This window comes from Arachis ipaensis, chromosome B03, assembly GCF_000816755.2.
Source record: "Arachis ipaensis cultivar K30076 chromosome B03, Araip1.1, whole genome shotgun sequence".
NCBI lineage: Eukaryota > Viridiplantae > Streptophyta > Magnoliopsida > Fabales > Fabaceae > Arachis > Arachis ipaensis.
In genome coordinates, this window is record NC_029787.2 from 14,923,531 (window position 1) to 14,937,151 (window position 13,621).

Sequence of the window (13,621 nt, forward strand, 5' to 3'; positions counted from 1 at the left end):
TTATAAATCATAAAAATTAAATTTTAATAAAAATATGGGTTTTAATGAAATAATTAAAGAATGAATTAGTGATTAGTAAGTAAAACATAGTAAATTAGTGTATGTAACTTTGTCCGAGTTAATACTCAAATTCGTTTTCGAAAGATATTGCGATCTCCATTTTAGTCCTCGAAAGATAAAGTTAATCAAAAGAGTCCTTCAAAGATACCCGACTGAATCAGGTTCGTCCTTCCGTCAATTCTCTTGATGACTGAGCTAACGTCTGCTGACGTGTGACGTTAACTGCCACCGTGGCAGACAACAAAAATGACGTCGTTTTGATTGAATGACCTGCTAGTCATGATTCAGCGTTTTTTTGTGGCCAGAGTAGATTCAAAACGTTTCAGAGTCTCACCCCATTCTATAACAACTATCTCCATGTTTGGCTCCAAAATGTTTCGTCTCCCTCAAGCCATGCCCTAAGCCTTTCACCTTGCATTCGAACGTCGCCATCCACGTTTGTTAGTGTTGGTTGACGATCAAAGCAGAGTAGGTATTGCTACTAAAAACAGAGTTCGTCGTCTCTTTTAGCAACATTGATTGTGGAAGAAGAAATCGTGACGGTTAGAGGTAAGAATGAAAGCTTTTTCATGTTTTCTGAGTCATTTTGTGGCCTAATGTCTTTGAAGTGGTGTGCTGTATGTTTTTGTCTGAATTCGGTAGGGTTTTGAGGAGGCTAAGGGTTTATGTGACTGTTGTTGAAGATTTTGAGTGTGTCAGAATGCATTGCTTTGACTGCCATTGTGATGATATTTAGTTATGGGTCTTTCATTTTAATGATGGTTATTTTTCGTTGTTGCATGTTTATTTTGGGGTTAGGATTTGTTATGTTATGATTGAGAATAGCTAGTGGCAATCTGTGTGGGCTAAGGGTGTTTTCTTTTTTGTTATTGTAGATGGAAGGTCCTCCGATGACTTTTGTGTTTCACCATGGTGGATTGTTTAAAAAGAATGTGGAAGGAGACATGATATATGAACCTGATAATACAGAGGTGTTGCTGGGTGTTGAAGGAGACACGCTTGATGTGTTCTTTGTAAGGGGTTACTGTAAGGAGTTGGGTTACATTGAAACTAAAAACTGTTGGTGGAAAGATCCTGGAGTTCCCCTTTCATCCAGGTTGAGAAGGTTAGTCACAGACGCAGACTTGGTTGCCCTGTGCAAGGATTGTAGGAAAAACCACCATCTAATCAATATCTACCTGGAGAATTGTATTTCTCAGCCTTGTATAGTAGACAACATGGAGGACGAAGTAGTGAATGTGGAGTCAGAAAGCTTGAAACAGAGGAAGTCTTTGGAAGCTAAGAAGAGCAGTTCTCAACCCGTGAAGATACCCACAACAATGGTTCCTCAGTCCAAGAAGCAAACCTCTTAGCCCAACAGACCAACCTTACAGTCCAAGTCACAGCCCAACAAACCAACAATGAAGCCCGTTTCTGAGCCCAACAAACCAAAGATGAAGCCCAATTCTCAGCCCAATAAACTAGTCCATATGCCCATGAAGACAACATCTCAGCCCATGAAGCCTGACTCTAAGGCCAAGAAGACCAGTTATCAGGCCAAATCAGTCCCACCTCAATCAAATGCATCATCACAAGCAGCCAAGAACTCACAAGGGAATAAGGATAAACAAAGTAGCAGTGGCTGCAGAGTCACAAGATCTGGAAGACAAGTGAAGGAAGCTCCCCTCCAGGAAGATGACAGTGACTCTCATGACTCTTATGAGAGTGCTGAAGATGAACTGTATAGGCCTCCAAAAGTTGTAGGGTACAACCTCTATAGCAGTGACAGTGATAGTGACTCTGGTAACAGAAAAAGAAGTGAAAAAAGGGACAGCAAGTCCGAATTCAGAGAGAAGCACAAGCCCCCTAAGGCCAGATTAGGTGATAAAGAAATAGACACTGATAACTCTAACTATGAGGGTTCTGAAGATGAACAAAGCTCTGAGTCTGGTATGTTAATTTCCTTAAGGTTACTTGTTTTTTGAACTATTTGGCAAATGTTAGGGTAGCTTATGTTTTGTCAATTTTTGTTAGCAGATTTAGATGACAGTGATGGTGCCTCAGATGCTGACTCCTGGCATTCAGAGGATTCTGATAAAGTGTTGGAGTCTGATGAAGAATCACCAGCTGTATACCCTCAGTTCAATGAAAAAACAAAGTTTGGACTGTTGAAATTTGAGGTGAGTATGGTATTTAAGTCAACATCTGAATTTATGCAAGCAACAAGGGATTATACAATCCAGTGGGGTAGAAATATTTTGCTTTCAAAAAATGACAAGGTTAGAGTTAGAGCTGTTTGTAAGTCTGAAGATTGTCCATGAGTAGTATACTGTGCATGTAACAAACAAGATGGATCTTGGCAAATTAAGACTCTAGTAGATACTCACACCTGTCCAAGAAGGAGGAAAAACAAAGCTACAACCCAAACCTGGACTCTTAGTAAACTAGTACCCAAGCTTAGAAAACACCCTACCATGAAGCATCGAAAGGTTTATGACTGGTTTGTCAGAAAGTGCAACGTGTATCTCAATAGTACATGCATTACAAGAGCTTTGAAAGCTACTAGGAAAGTAGTGGAGGGTGATGAGATAGCTCAATATGGGTTGGTGTGGGACTATGCCAATGAGTTGCTGACTAGTAACCCCGGCTCCACAATACAAGTAGCTGTTATCCCCATGCCTCAGAGTCCTCCCCTGTTTGATCGTTTCCATGTTTGTCTTGATGCCTGCAAGAGGGGGTTTAAGGCAGGTTGCAGACCCTTAATTGGTCTTGATGGAGCGTTTTTGAAGACACTACATGGGGTCAAATTTTAACAGCATGTGGACAGGATGCTAACAATCACATCTTTGTGATTGCTTATGCTATTGTCAGTGTCGAAAACAAAGACAATTGGAAGTGGTTCCTTGAGTTACTGCACAAGGACCTGAGAGACTACAGGGAGAACAAATGATGCTTCATTTCAGACATGCAGAAGGTGAGAATGTTATTGACTCACGATAAGAAACTATTAGGACGTATTTGATTTAATGAATAACATTGAAGGACTAATGTGATTTAATGAATATAACTGAGAGACTATATTGATTTTACATCTTTTCGTGTGTTTGTTTACTTGCAGGGTTTAATACCAGCTGTTCAGGAAGTGTTTTTTAGGGTACACCATCGATTCTGCGTCTGACATTTGGGGTGCAATTTCTCAAAACAATGGTCAAGCACTGAACTAAAATATTTGGTTTGGGAATGTGCTCGGTCGAGAACAACAAATGAATTCAATCGAAACATGAACAGAGTTAAGCTAATCAATCAAAAATTCTGGGAATATCTCGAAAAATGGCCTAAGGATGCATGGACAAAGGCGCATTTCAGTGAATTGCCAAAGGTGGATAACATCTGCAACAATACTTGTGAGTCTTTCAACGCAAAAATCAGGCATGACAGGAGCAAGTCCATCCTAACATTAGCTGAGGAAGTTAGAAGAATCATCATGAAGAGTATTGTTGACAATCGGAAGAAGTTACAGAATTATCAAGGGATTCTCTCCCCTGTTCAGCAGAGTATTGTTAACAAATGCATCTGCCATTAAATTATGTAGGAACAAGTCACAGCTAGGCCACCCAAGTTACAGGTCATTAAAGGGAAAGCCAGACTTCGGTCCTCTCCTAAACCTACTGTAGCCGCACCAGTAGCTATCTCTGCTGAGACAATCAAGGAGACTAGTTCAGCCACTGCTAAAAAGCTGGCCAACTTTATGACCTTCGTTCCTACTCCAGGCTTCAATCCCCAAGAAAGACTGATAAATGACTTTGATTGGTGTTGAAATGTATTCTGCTTGAATTTATTTTTGTGTGAGGATACTTTATGTTTTTTGCACAGGACAATTGAAGTTCCGTTATCAACATTGTGGTTATCTATGTAATTGAAAGTTGTACTATGCCCTTTAATTTTGGTCTAGCCTACTTTTTAGGTTTGTATCCTCATGTAAAACCTTATGACTTTGCTATGATTTTTATCCTTAAGACAATGTGACATTTAGCCTTCTATGGCAACTCAATGTTTAAGAGTACTTTGGCTACTGATTTTGTTCATTCCTTAATACATCTTACTGTAACAGTGATTCGAATTTGTTTGGAACATTTGAATTGGATTGTGTTGTCTTAATCTTAAAAAACCAAATGCAAACATCTATTCTTATTCAAGGGATTCATCTCATTAGTCCATGACATATCAACAGAATTTGGTTTACTTGGAACTACAAAACAAACAACAAAGGATCACATTAACGACAACTACCACAAATAGGAAAACTATTAACAGTTTCAATGCTTTAACTTCAGCTTCCAAACTATCCAGTCTCCATGCCACCTTCAACCTCCATTCATCATAGTCACTTTCAACCTACAGCTCAGCCCCATAATCTTTCTTTGTTCCACCTTCGCCCACCCCTTCATAGTCATCATCGTCAACCCACTTAAAGTAATTGCAGTGACTGCCCTTCTGCAAATTCAAAAATCAGAAAATAAAAAATTGAAAAAAATCCCACAACACAAAACAACATGAAAAACTTTTAACTTCTTCGACAACATTCACCCGGTACCTTGGACATGCACGGAATAGTCTATCTGGGTTCTCTGCTGTCCCATATTTTTTTATCGCAGCCTTCAACCCACAGAAACATGATTCCTCATAGATTTTCCTCCTGGTTCGCATTAAAGCGCTGGAACCATTACTGCCGTTCGACGGAAACGACACACCACCGCCACGGCCTCCATTTGCTGCCTCCATCGTCTCCCCAAACCAGCAATTTCAACACTTACCCAGACATATGGCCCTCTGATTGTTGAACGCGACGTATTTATCGTCGAAATTAGAATTTGGTTTCAAACATTGAGGGACTAATTTGAACTGTTTTCCCAGAATTACCTTGTCAGCAATAGCTTATGACACGTTGGCCTCTTCCACGATGACAGCTAACGTCACACGTCAGTAGATGTTAGCCAGGTCATCAAAGGAGTTGACGGCAGAATAAATGTGATTAACTTGGATATCTTTCGGAGACTCTTTCGATTAATTTTATCTTTCGGAAACTATAATAAAGATCGCGATATCTTTCAGAGACAAATTTGAATATTAACTCAAATTTATCCCCTCCTCTTTTTTTATTTACCTCTCTCTGTGTAAGGGCCACCACAACTATGCAAAAAGAGAGTAGTACCCACTAGAATATCTCTATCTCCCTATGAAAGCAAAGCCATATGAATGAATCAAAGGGGCCACCTCACAACTCACCCACCAAACAGTATGTTATGTGCATATCCTCTCTTTCTCTTTCTCTTTCTCCAACAAATGTTTCTATTTTCTTACTCCAAACAAGCATCTCACCACCACCACCGCCTACTCCCACTCCTGTCTACTCCTACTCATCATCATCCCTTACCTTTCTTTCTTTATGGGACACCGTAATTGAGTCTTCACTCTTTTCCATCAGCCATTTGAGCTTCAAAAAGAAGCTCCTTTAATTCATTGTTAATTATTATCATTACAACTACTTTGCTGCTATCATATCATAATCATAATAATAAACGCACATGATGGAGAAGCTGGTGGTGGAAGTACTTGATGCCAGTGACCTTAAGCCCAAAGATGGAGAAGGCTCAGCAAGCCCTTTTGTGGAAATATCCTTTGATGACCAACACCAGAAAACTCAAACCAAGCACAAGGACCTCAATCCTCAATGGAATGAGAAGCTTCTCTTCAATATCAATGATCCAAGAGATCTCCCTAACAAGACCATTGAAGCCGTCGTTTACAATGATCAGAAAGCCGGCCACCACAAGAAGTTCCTCGGAAGGGTGAGAATTTCCGGCGACACTGTTCCGTTATCGGAGTCTGAGGCCGGCGTACAGCGCTACCCGCTCGACAAGCGCGGCATCTTCTCCAATATCAAAGGAGAGATCGCTCTTAGAATTTATGCAATTCATGATCCCTCTCCTCCTCCTCCACCTGCCCCGCAACCGCAACCACCGCAACAACACGGAGGTGGTGGTTTTGAAGCTGAAGCAGATGAAGGGACTCCGTTGCAGGAAATAAACACCAATACGCTGGACGAGGAAATTATGGCGGGTGATGCCGACAAGAAGAAGAACAGTAAGAAGAAAAAAGAGAAGGAAGTGAGGACTTTTCACTCCATAGGAGCTGAGAAACCTACACCTACAGCTGCTCCGGCTCCGGCTCCTCCTCCTCAGCCGTCACCAGGAGTGGCGGTGAGGGCGGACTTTGCAAAATCAGGTCCACCGAACGTGATGCTGATGCAGATCCCAAAGCAGAACCCGGAATATTCCTTGGTGGAAACAAGTCCTCCTCTGGCAGCGCGATTGCGGTACAAAGTAGGTGATAAAATATCAACCACCTATGATTTGGTGGAACCGATGCATTATTTGTATGTCAATGTGGTTAAGGCGAGAGATCTTCCTGTGATGGATATCACCGGAAGCCTTGATCCTTATGTAGAAGTCAAGCTTGGAAACTACAAAGGTGTTACAAAGCATTTGGAGAAGAACCAGCACCCTGTTTGGAAGCAGATTTTTGCGTTCTCCAAGGAAAGACTGCAATCAAACTTGTTGGAAGTGACTGTGAAGGATAAGGATATTGCAAAGGATGATTTTGTTGGGAGAGTTTTGTTTGATCTGACCGAGGTTCCTCTTCGGGTGCCACCGGATAGCCCGCTTGCTCCTCAGTGGTACAGATTGGAAGACAAGAAAGGGTATAAAGTGAACAATGGCGAGATCATGCTCGCGGTTTGGATGGGAACTCAGGCTGATGAGTCTTTTCCGGAAGCCTGGCACTCTGATGCTCACAATGTCAGCCACTCGAACCTTGCCAACACGCGTTCCAAGGTTTACTTCTCGCCCAAGCTTTACTACCTTAGACTTCAAGTAATTGAGGCTCAGGATCTTGTGCCTCATGATAAAGGAAGAGCTCCGGAGGCTGTTGTGAGGGTACAACTTGGGAATCAGATGAGATCCACAAGGACTGGTCCAAGAGGGATTAACCCAATTTGGAATGATGAGCTTATGTTTGTGGCAGCAGAGCCCTTTGAGGATTTCATCATTGTCACGGTTGAAGACAAGGTAGGTCCAAACAGTATGGAAATATTGGGTAGGGAGATTATATCAGTGAGGAGTGTTCCGCCTCGGAACGAGACTAGCAAGCTCCCGGATTCCCGCTGGCACAATCTGCATAGGCCTTCTCTTGTTGGTGAGGAAGAGACTGAGAAGAAGAAGGAGAAGTTTTCCAGCAAGATTCATCTCCGGATGTGCCTTGAGGCCGGTTACCATGTGCTTGATGAGTCCACACCTTTCAGCAGCGACCTTCAGCCATCCTCTAAGCATTTAAGGAAGAAGAACATTGGAATTCTTGAACTTGGAATACTGAGTGCCCGGAATTTGCATCCTATGAAGGCCAAGGAGGGTAGGACTACTGATGCTTATTGCGTGGCTAAGTATGGCAACAAATGGGTTCGAACCAGAACGCTGCTCGATACTCTATCCCCTCGATGGAATGAGCAGTATACATGGGAAGTATATGATCCCTGCACTGTGATCACAGTAGGGGTTTTTGACAATTGGCATATTAATGGCGGTGGCGACGCGAGAGACCAGAGGATTGGGAAGGTAAGAATCCGGTTATCAACCTTAGAAACTGATAGAGTCTACACACACTATTACCCTCTGCTGGTTCTGCAACCTAATGGCCTCAAGAAGAATGGAGAGCTTCACTTGGCAGTTAGGTTCACCTGCACAGCATGGGTTAACATGGTAGCCCAATATGGAAGGCCTTTACTTCCTAAAATGCATTATGTCCAACCGATACCTGTTAGGCACATTGATTGGCTCCGCCACCAGGCCATGCAGATTGTGGCGGCACGGCTTAGCAGGGCGGAGCCACCACTCAGACGGGAAGCAGTCGAGTACATGCTCGACGTGGATTACCATATGTGGAGTCTCAGGAGAAGTAAAGCAAATTTTTTCCGCATAATGTCACTCCTCTCGGGTGTTACCGCCGTGTGTAAATGGCTTGATGATATCTGCACTTGGAGAAACCCCGTGACAACTTGCCTTGTGCATGTATTGTTCTTGATCCTGGTTTGCTACCCAGAGTTGATATTGCCAACCATATTTCTCTACCTATTTGTGATTGGGATTTGGAATTACCGGTTCAGGCCAAGGCATCCTCCCCACATGGACGCAAGGCTTTCGCAAGCGGAGACTGCCCACCCAGACGAACTAGATGAGGAGTTCGACACATTCCCAACCACAAAGCCTTCAGATATTGTGAGAATGAGGTATGACAGGCTGCGGAGTGTGGCAGGGAGAGTGCAGACTGTGGTTGGAGATTTGGCCACTCAGGGAGAAAGAGCGCAGGCAATCTTGAGCTGGCGAGACTCGAGGGCCACCGCTATCTTCATAATCTTCTCCCTAATCTGGGCTGTTTTCATCTACGTAACTCCATTCCAAGTGGTGGCAATTCTTGTTGGCCTCTACATGCTGCGCCATCCACGCTTTAGGAGCAAGATGCCATCCGTTCCTGTTAATTTCTTCAAGAGACTACCTTCCAAATCAGATATGATGCTATACTGATTTTCTGTTCCATTTCTCTTTTACCCCGTTTGATGGGGGATTATTGAATTATTATGCAAATATATTTATATATATCTTTATGAATATGAATAAACAGTAAATGAAACAAGGGGAAGAAGCCGATGCGCTCTGCCCCAATCCGTTTTGGTAGCAGAATAACCATTTCATTATGTTTATGTATGTATATTCGAAACTGTTAGTTTCAGCAATGCAAATAAAACTTTTCTCCCATGCTTAATTGCTTATGGCATGCCGTACCTGTTACTATTGTTGCCAGCTGCACAAACAGAATGGTGTATCGCTGTATCAATTAGTTAAAATAAGCAAAGTCAAGTCATATTCGAGAGATGCTCACTAAGGATTTTTCTACGAGTCACATCATAAAACTGCAGCAAAATTGAAAGAAAGAAGAATACATCATACATATGCAGAACTGCAGATACAAAAGGCTATGACCAATTTAAGTCAAAATTTTGGAATAACATTCAATTAAGGGGAAATTAACACTAATTTTATTGGGACCATATCCTAAAACTAAAGGCAACTACTACTACAGCAATAATGAAGATGCTAAACGATATTCCACCCAAAAGAGCCTTATCAATAAAGTCCCACTTCCTCGAGCTTCCATGTTCCTTTTTAACAGAACCTAACTCACTGCTGTCAAACCTTTTGTGGAGCAAATGCTTCCGCTTCCTCAGTACCCACCCAATGAAATTTCTACCGTTCTGATTTTGTGGCACCACATCGCTACTCGTGTTATCACTATTCGCGTGAGTACTCTTAGCACAGCAGCTATCGTTTCCACAAGCACAAGATTCTGGTTCTTGCAAGGAGGATCCAACACTGGCTGGGCTACAGCATAGAGAAGGCGCATCTTGATTAGGAGTCTCCTTGCTTGAAGCTTTATTAGTCCTCACTTGGTTGAGGTTGAGCGTGTCGATTACTTCCCCAAAAACTGACCACCTTCCACAGGATGTTATCTTAACAATAGCTGAAGTACCTAGCATATGGTCTGGAGCAATTACAAGAACTTGTATATATCCCTTCGTATGACCAACCTAGGGCATTCAAGAATAAATTAATCTACATAAATATAAATAAATGAATTATACAAGTTACAAGCACAACATAAGGAGTCGGTTCACAGCTACAAAGAACTCAGATTTCACCATTGTAATTTTTGCTAGAATAACCAGATGTTTCTTCCTCCCGTTGACCACTGTGTTTTTCAATATTATCTTGATAAGTGAAATGAGATAAAAAGAAGAAAAGAAACAGAACTTCTCCCTGGACTTCTTTGTTTTGGTACTTTGAGGGTCATTGGGACAAAAGCATCATAATGCCAGATATCAAAGGGTTTTAAGCCATACATACTTATACCTATTGGAATTGATTGCAACAAATGGCATACTTCAATGCGGGAAAAAAGGCAACAAATATCAAAGCGTGATTCAAGATCATTTACATTGCCTTACCAAGTGAACTCCATCTGATGCAATGTCAGAAATCCAAATTCTCTCCACTTTGCCTTCCATCCCGGTATATGGTGTGAAGGCTTCAAAGACATTTGTAAGTTCACGGCTTCTACTCTTCACCACATTACTTGGAACCTTTTTCATCCTTGCAGCCGGGGTCCCTATTCATTTTATTATTACCATTAGGCACGGGTAAGGGGGGAAAACTGAAAATGAAATTAGGAGATTCCCAATCCCAGTCACAAGCACTATCCATTATTTATATCATCAGGCTTTTGGGTGGAAGGTAACCTGGATGAACTAATTTTCTAACTACCCAACTTCAGATTGGTAAATGAAATTTCCAACAGCTCCAACCCTTCCCAATAATTTTTATGTTTATATATAAGTTTGCCTCCGGATACATGCCAGGGTTTGTTGCTTATGATAAGTTGTCATAAGTGAACAAAAAGAACCACCTAATATACAATTCACCAACAGAAATAAACAGACCACGATTTTTGTATTGCTTATAAGCATCCATCTCTGCATTTTCTTTGTTTGCTCATAACAATTCACCAAAAGAAAAATATGAATATGACAGAATTCTTTGGAAATAAAAAACCAGTAGTTCAAGTAACCATTTCTTAGTAACATTCCAAAAAGGATGAGGGCAATGTGACATTGTGTTGCCCTTTATAATGGGTGTGAAACTGTGAAATATGCCAGACAAAAATGGCCCTATTAACTTAAGTGCATATCATAAAGCGGCATATAAATATGCCAAATGACATACCTGGTCGAGGATAAAATTGTGAAATATGAACTTGAGGGAATTTGTACTCTTTAACAAGGTTAACAGTTTGTTCAAAATCTTCATCAGTTTCACCTGAAAAAATCCCAAGGGGTTATATTTTAGATCAACTATGCTAAGTGTATACCAAAATCAGCCACCAGAGTAGAATACACATTGGAATACAAAATACACATTAAAAATGAGTTAAACTATACATGTATCTATATACAAATATAGTGGCTGCTTTTGGTATACAGATAGCATTTTTGTTTTAGACCCATGCACTTAAGGTTCCCCTCTCATAACAACAATAGCCTATATTAGTAAAAAAAATTGGCAAATCATTTCAATCAGTTGCACTATAAGTTTTGAGATTAGGACATCATTTCATATTTCCCATGGAGAAATCAGATCTAACTATAATGTTCTATCAAGAACTTCATGAATAAATCAATGTACAAGAATCTCAAGTGTATTCTACGATATGACACAACAGCATTGATCTATTTAGCTGATCCCATCTAGTTGGCAAAGACTTGTTGCTGGTTTTGTGATTACAGTAGTGAACAAGAATCTTAGTAGTACAACTTCCATGTCACATCTTTTCAAAGAAAATGATTCACAACTTGTAAGTTATTTACTCCAAATTTTACCACGAATAAAATTATCCAGGTGAGGTTAAGTGTATAATAGAACATGTAACAGAGACCATCCACTAACCAGGAAATCCACATATTATGTCAGTGGCAATCTGCATCCCTGGCACCAACTCCATTAAGGTATCTACAACAGTCCTGAACTCACCCACAGTATATTCTCGATTCATTGCCTGAGACATTTAGTGTAGTCAATAAATTGTCTAACATATTGTTGCAACAATTTTGATGTCTTACCGTCAGAACAGCATCACTTCCAGACTGAACTGGTACATGCAAAAATGAGTACACACATGGATGCCGCAAAGTCTCTGCTATCTCTTTCAAGTGCTCAAGGATAAAGGGTGGATTGGTCATTCCAATACGTAACATTGTGCTTGCGTCAGGTGGGAGTTCTGCTACTAAAGCATTCAATAAAGTTGGAAGATTGACACCAATATCACGACCTGTAAAACATCATGACCTAAGAAACCGTTGCTATAAAGCCCAACCTCAATAACAGTCTATCGTGAACAAGTTTAGCCTGAGGTGTATCCATCAGTTAAAATACAAATTTCATATTATCAGTTCAGCAAACATCTCCCAGTTTTTAGAAATTACCATATGCTCCAGTGTCTTCACTGCTCAGCCAGATCTCTCTAACTCCATCAGCTATGACGGATTTTACACGCCCTACCTGCATCAGTTTAGTAGTACAATTATGCAAAAGAATCCCAAGATATTTTCAAAATTGAAGCATAACATAATTCAGTTAATAGTACTTACAAGGCTGTCTATAGTGTAACTACCTAGGTGACCCCGAGCATGCTTTGTCTTGCAATAAGTGCAAGCACCTAAACAACCAACATTAATAGGAAGAATCTCAACAAAATTGTTCTTTCTAACCTGTTATAAAAAATAAAGGGAATAAATTTTGATGCAAAGTAAAGAGGCATTGTTATAAAAATAAATAAATGAAGTTGGAATTGGAATTGGGAGGAGACCTTAGGGAGGTCAAGTGCTGGCAAAGTCTTGCGGGTCAAGAGCCTGACTTCATGACCTTTTAAGGTCTCCTCCACAACTTCAACGACGCGATCAATTTGCTGGACCCCGACAATGCTGATCCCCTCAAGCTCTTTCAAGCCTCGATTTCCCTGAGGGACACATCCCGCAACAACAAGCGGCTTGTTTGAAGATTTTCCTTTGGCTATAATGGTATCCATAGCAGATTGGCTTGGAGACTTTACCGTACAACTGCTTCCGAAATTAATAAATATTTATTTAACCATGAACTGATGTTATTTGCATAATAATAGCAAAGGCAATGCATAGAGAGGAGGGAAAGACGCACGTGTTGATGAGCCAGAGATCTGCTTGATCGGGATTATCAGAGAAGGAATAGCCAAAAGCAGATAGCTGACCAGCCATGTATTCACTGTCGCTCTGTGCAAACACGCACCAATTAGTAAGTAATTCATATCATTGATAAAGCAGAGAGAAAGAGAGAGATGCCTGGTTGTGGGAGCATCCGAAGGTCTTGATGTAGATAGTCTGAGGAAGCAAGTTGCAACGGCAGTTAGTTACAGAAACCAAACCAAATCAAAGAAAAGAGGGAAGAAGTGAGCTACCTGAGTGCCAGGGATTGGAGACGGAGTTGCAGTAGAGAGTTGCGTCCTTTGCTTCTGATTCGGATTCCTTCTATTGGAGTTGGTCTTTGTTGCAACAGAAGCAGCCAGCGGCAACCGGAATCCCGGTGGAGTTCCGGTTGCGGTTCCAATAAGCAAATCTTCAATGTCTTCCATTTCCTTCGATCAACTGCTTTTCCCTCTCTTCTTCGGTCCTCACAACTCTATTCTTATCATGCCTTATGCTGCACCTCCACTCGCCCGTTCCAGCCCTAGAAACTAGTATAAAGTATAAACATAAACGTCGCCAAAGAAACAAATTAAGGTTACATGTTCAATCATTTTTTTTTTTTTAATTGTGATTATGCATTTTTATTAAAAATAGTTTTTTAAAAACTTTTTCAAATATTATAATTTTTTTATCTTTAATGGT

At 40.9% G+C, this 13,621-nt stretch overlaps 3 protein-coding genes across 3 annotated transcripts; 2 read left to right on the forward strand and 1 right to left on the reverse strand.

Moving 5' to 3' along the window:
• LOC107632574 (protein starmaker-like) lies at positions 1,461 to 2,360 on the forward strand. Its single transcript, XM_016336239.1, has 2 exons — positions 1,461 to 1,989; positions 2,077 to 2,360. The coding sequence occupies exons 1-2, from the start codon at positions 1,461 to 1,463 to the stop codon at positions 2,358 to 2,360; spliced, it is 813 nt and encodes a 270-aa protein (XP_016191725.1).
• LOC107629767 (FT-interacting protein 1) lies at positions 5,274 to 8,906 on the forward strand. The gene has a single exon (XM_016332650.2). The coding sequence runs from the start codon at positions 5,625 to 5,627 to the stop codon at positions 8,673 to 8,675; it is 3,051 nt and encodes a 1,016-aa protein (XP_016188136.1). The 5' UTR covers positions 5,274 to 5,624; the 3' UTR covers positions 8,676 to 8,906.
• LOC107629769 (threonylcarbamoyladenosine tRNA methylthiotransferase) lies at positions 9,009 to 13,482 on the reverse strand. The gene is made up of 11 exons (XM_016332651.2): positions 13,192 to 13,482; positions 13,076 to 13,114; positions 12,915 to 13,006; positions 12,568 to 12,817; positions 12,350 to 12,469; positions 12,185 to 12,260; positions 11,822 to 12,030; positions 11,649 to 11,757; positions 10,929 to 11,021; positions 10,154 to 10,314; positions 9,009 to 9,736 (listed from the first exon to the last, which is right to left on the reverse strand). Exons 1-11 carry the CDS (start codon positions 13,363 to 13,365, stop codon positions 9,188 to 9,190), a joined length of 1,872 nt encoding a protein of 623 aa, XP_016188137.1. The 5' UTR covers positions 13,366 to 13,482; the 3' UTR covers positions 9,009 to 9,187.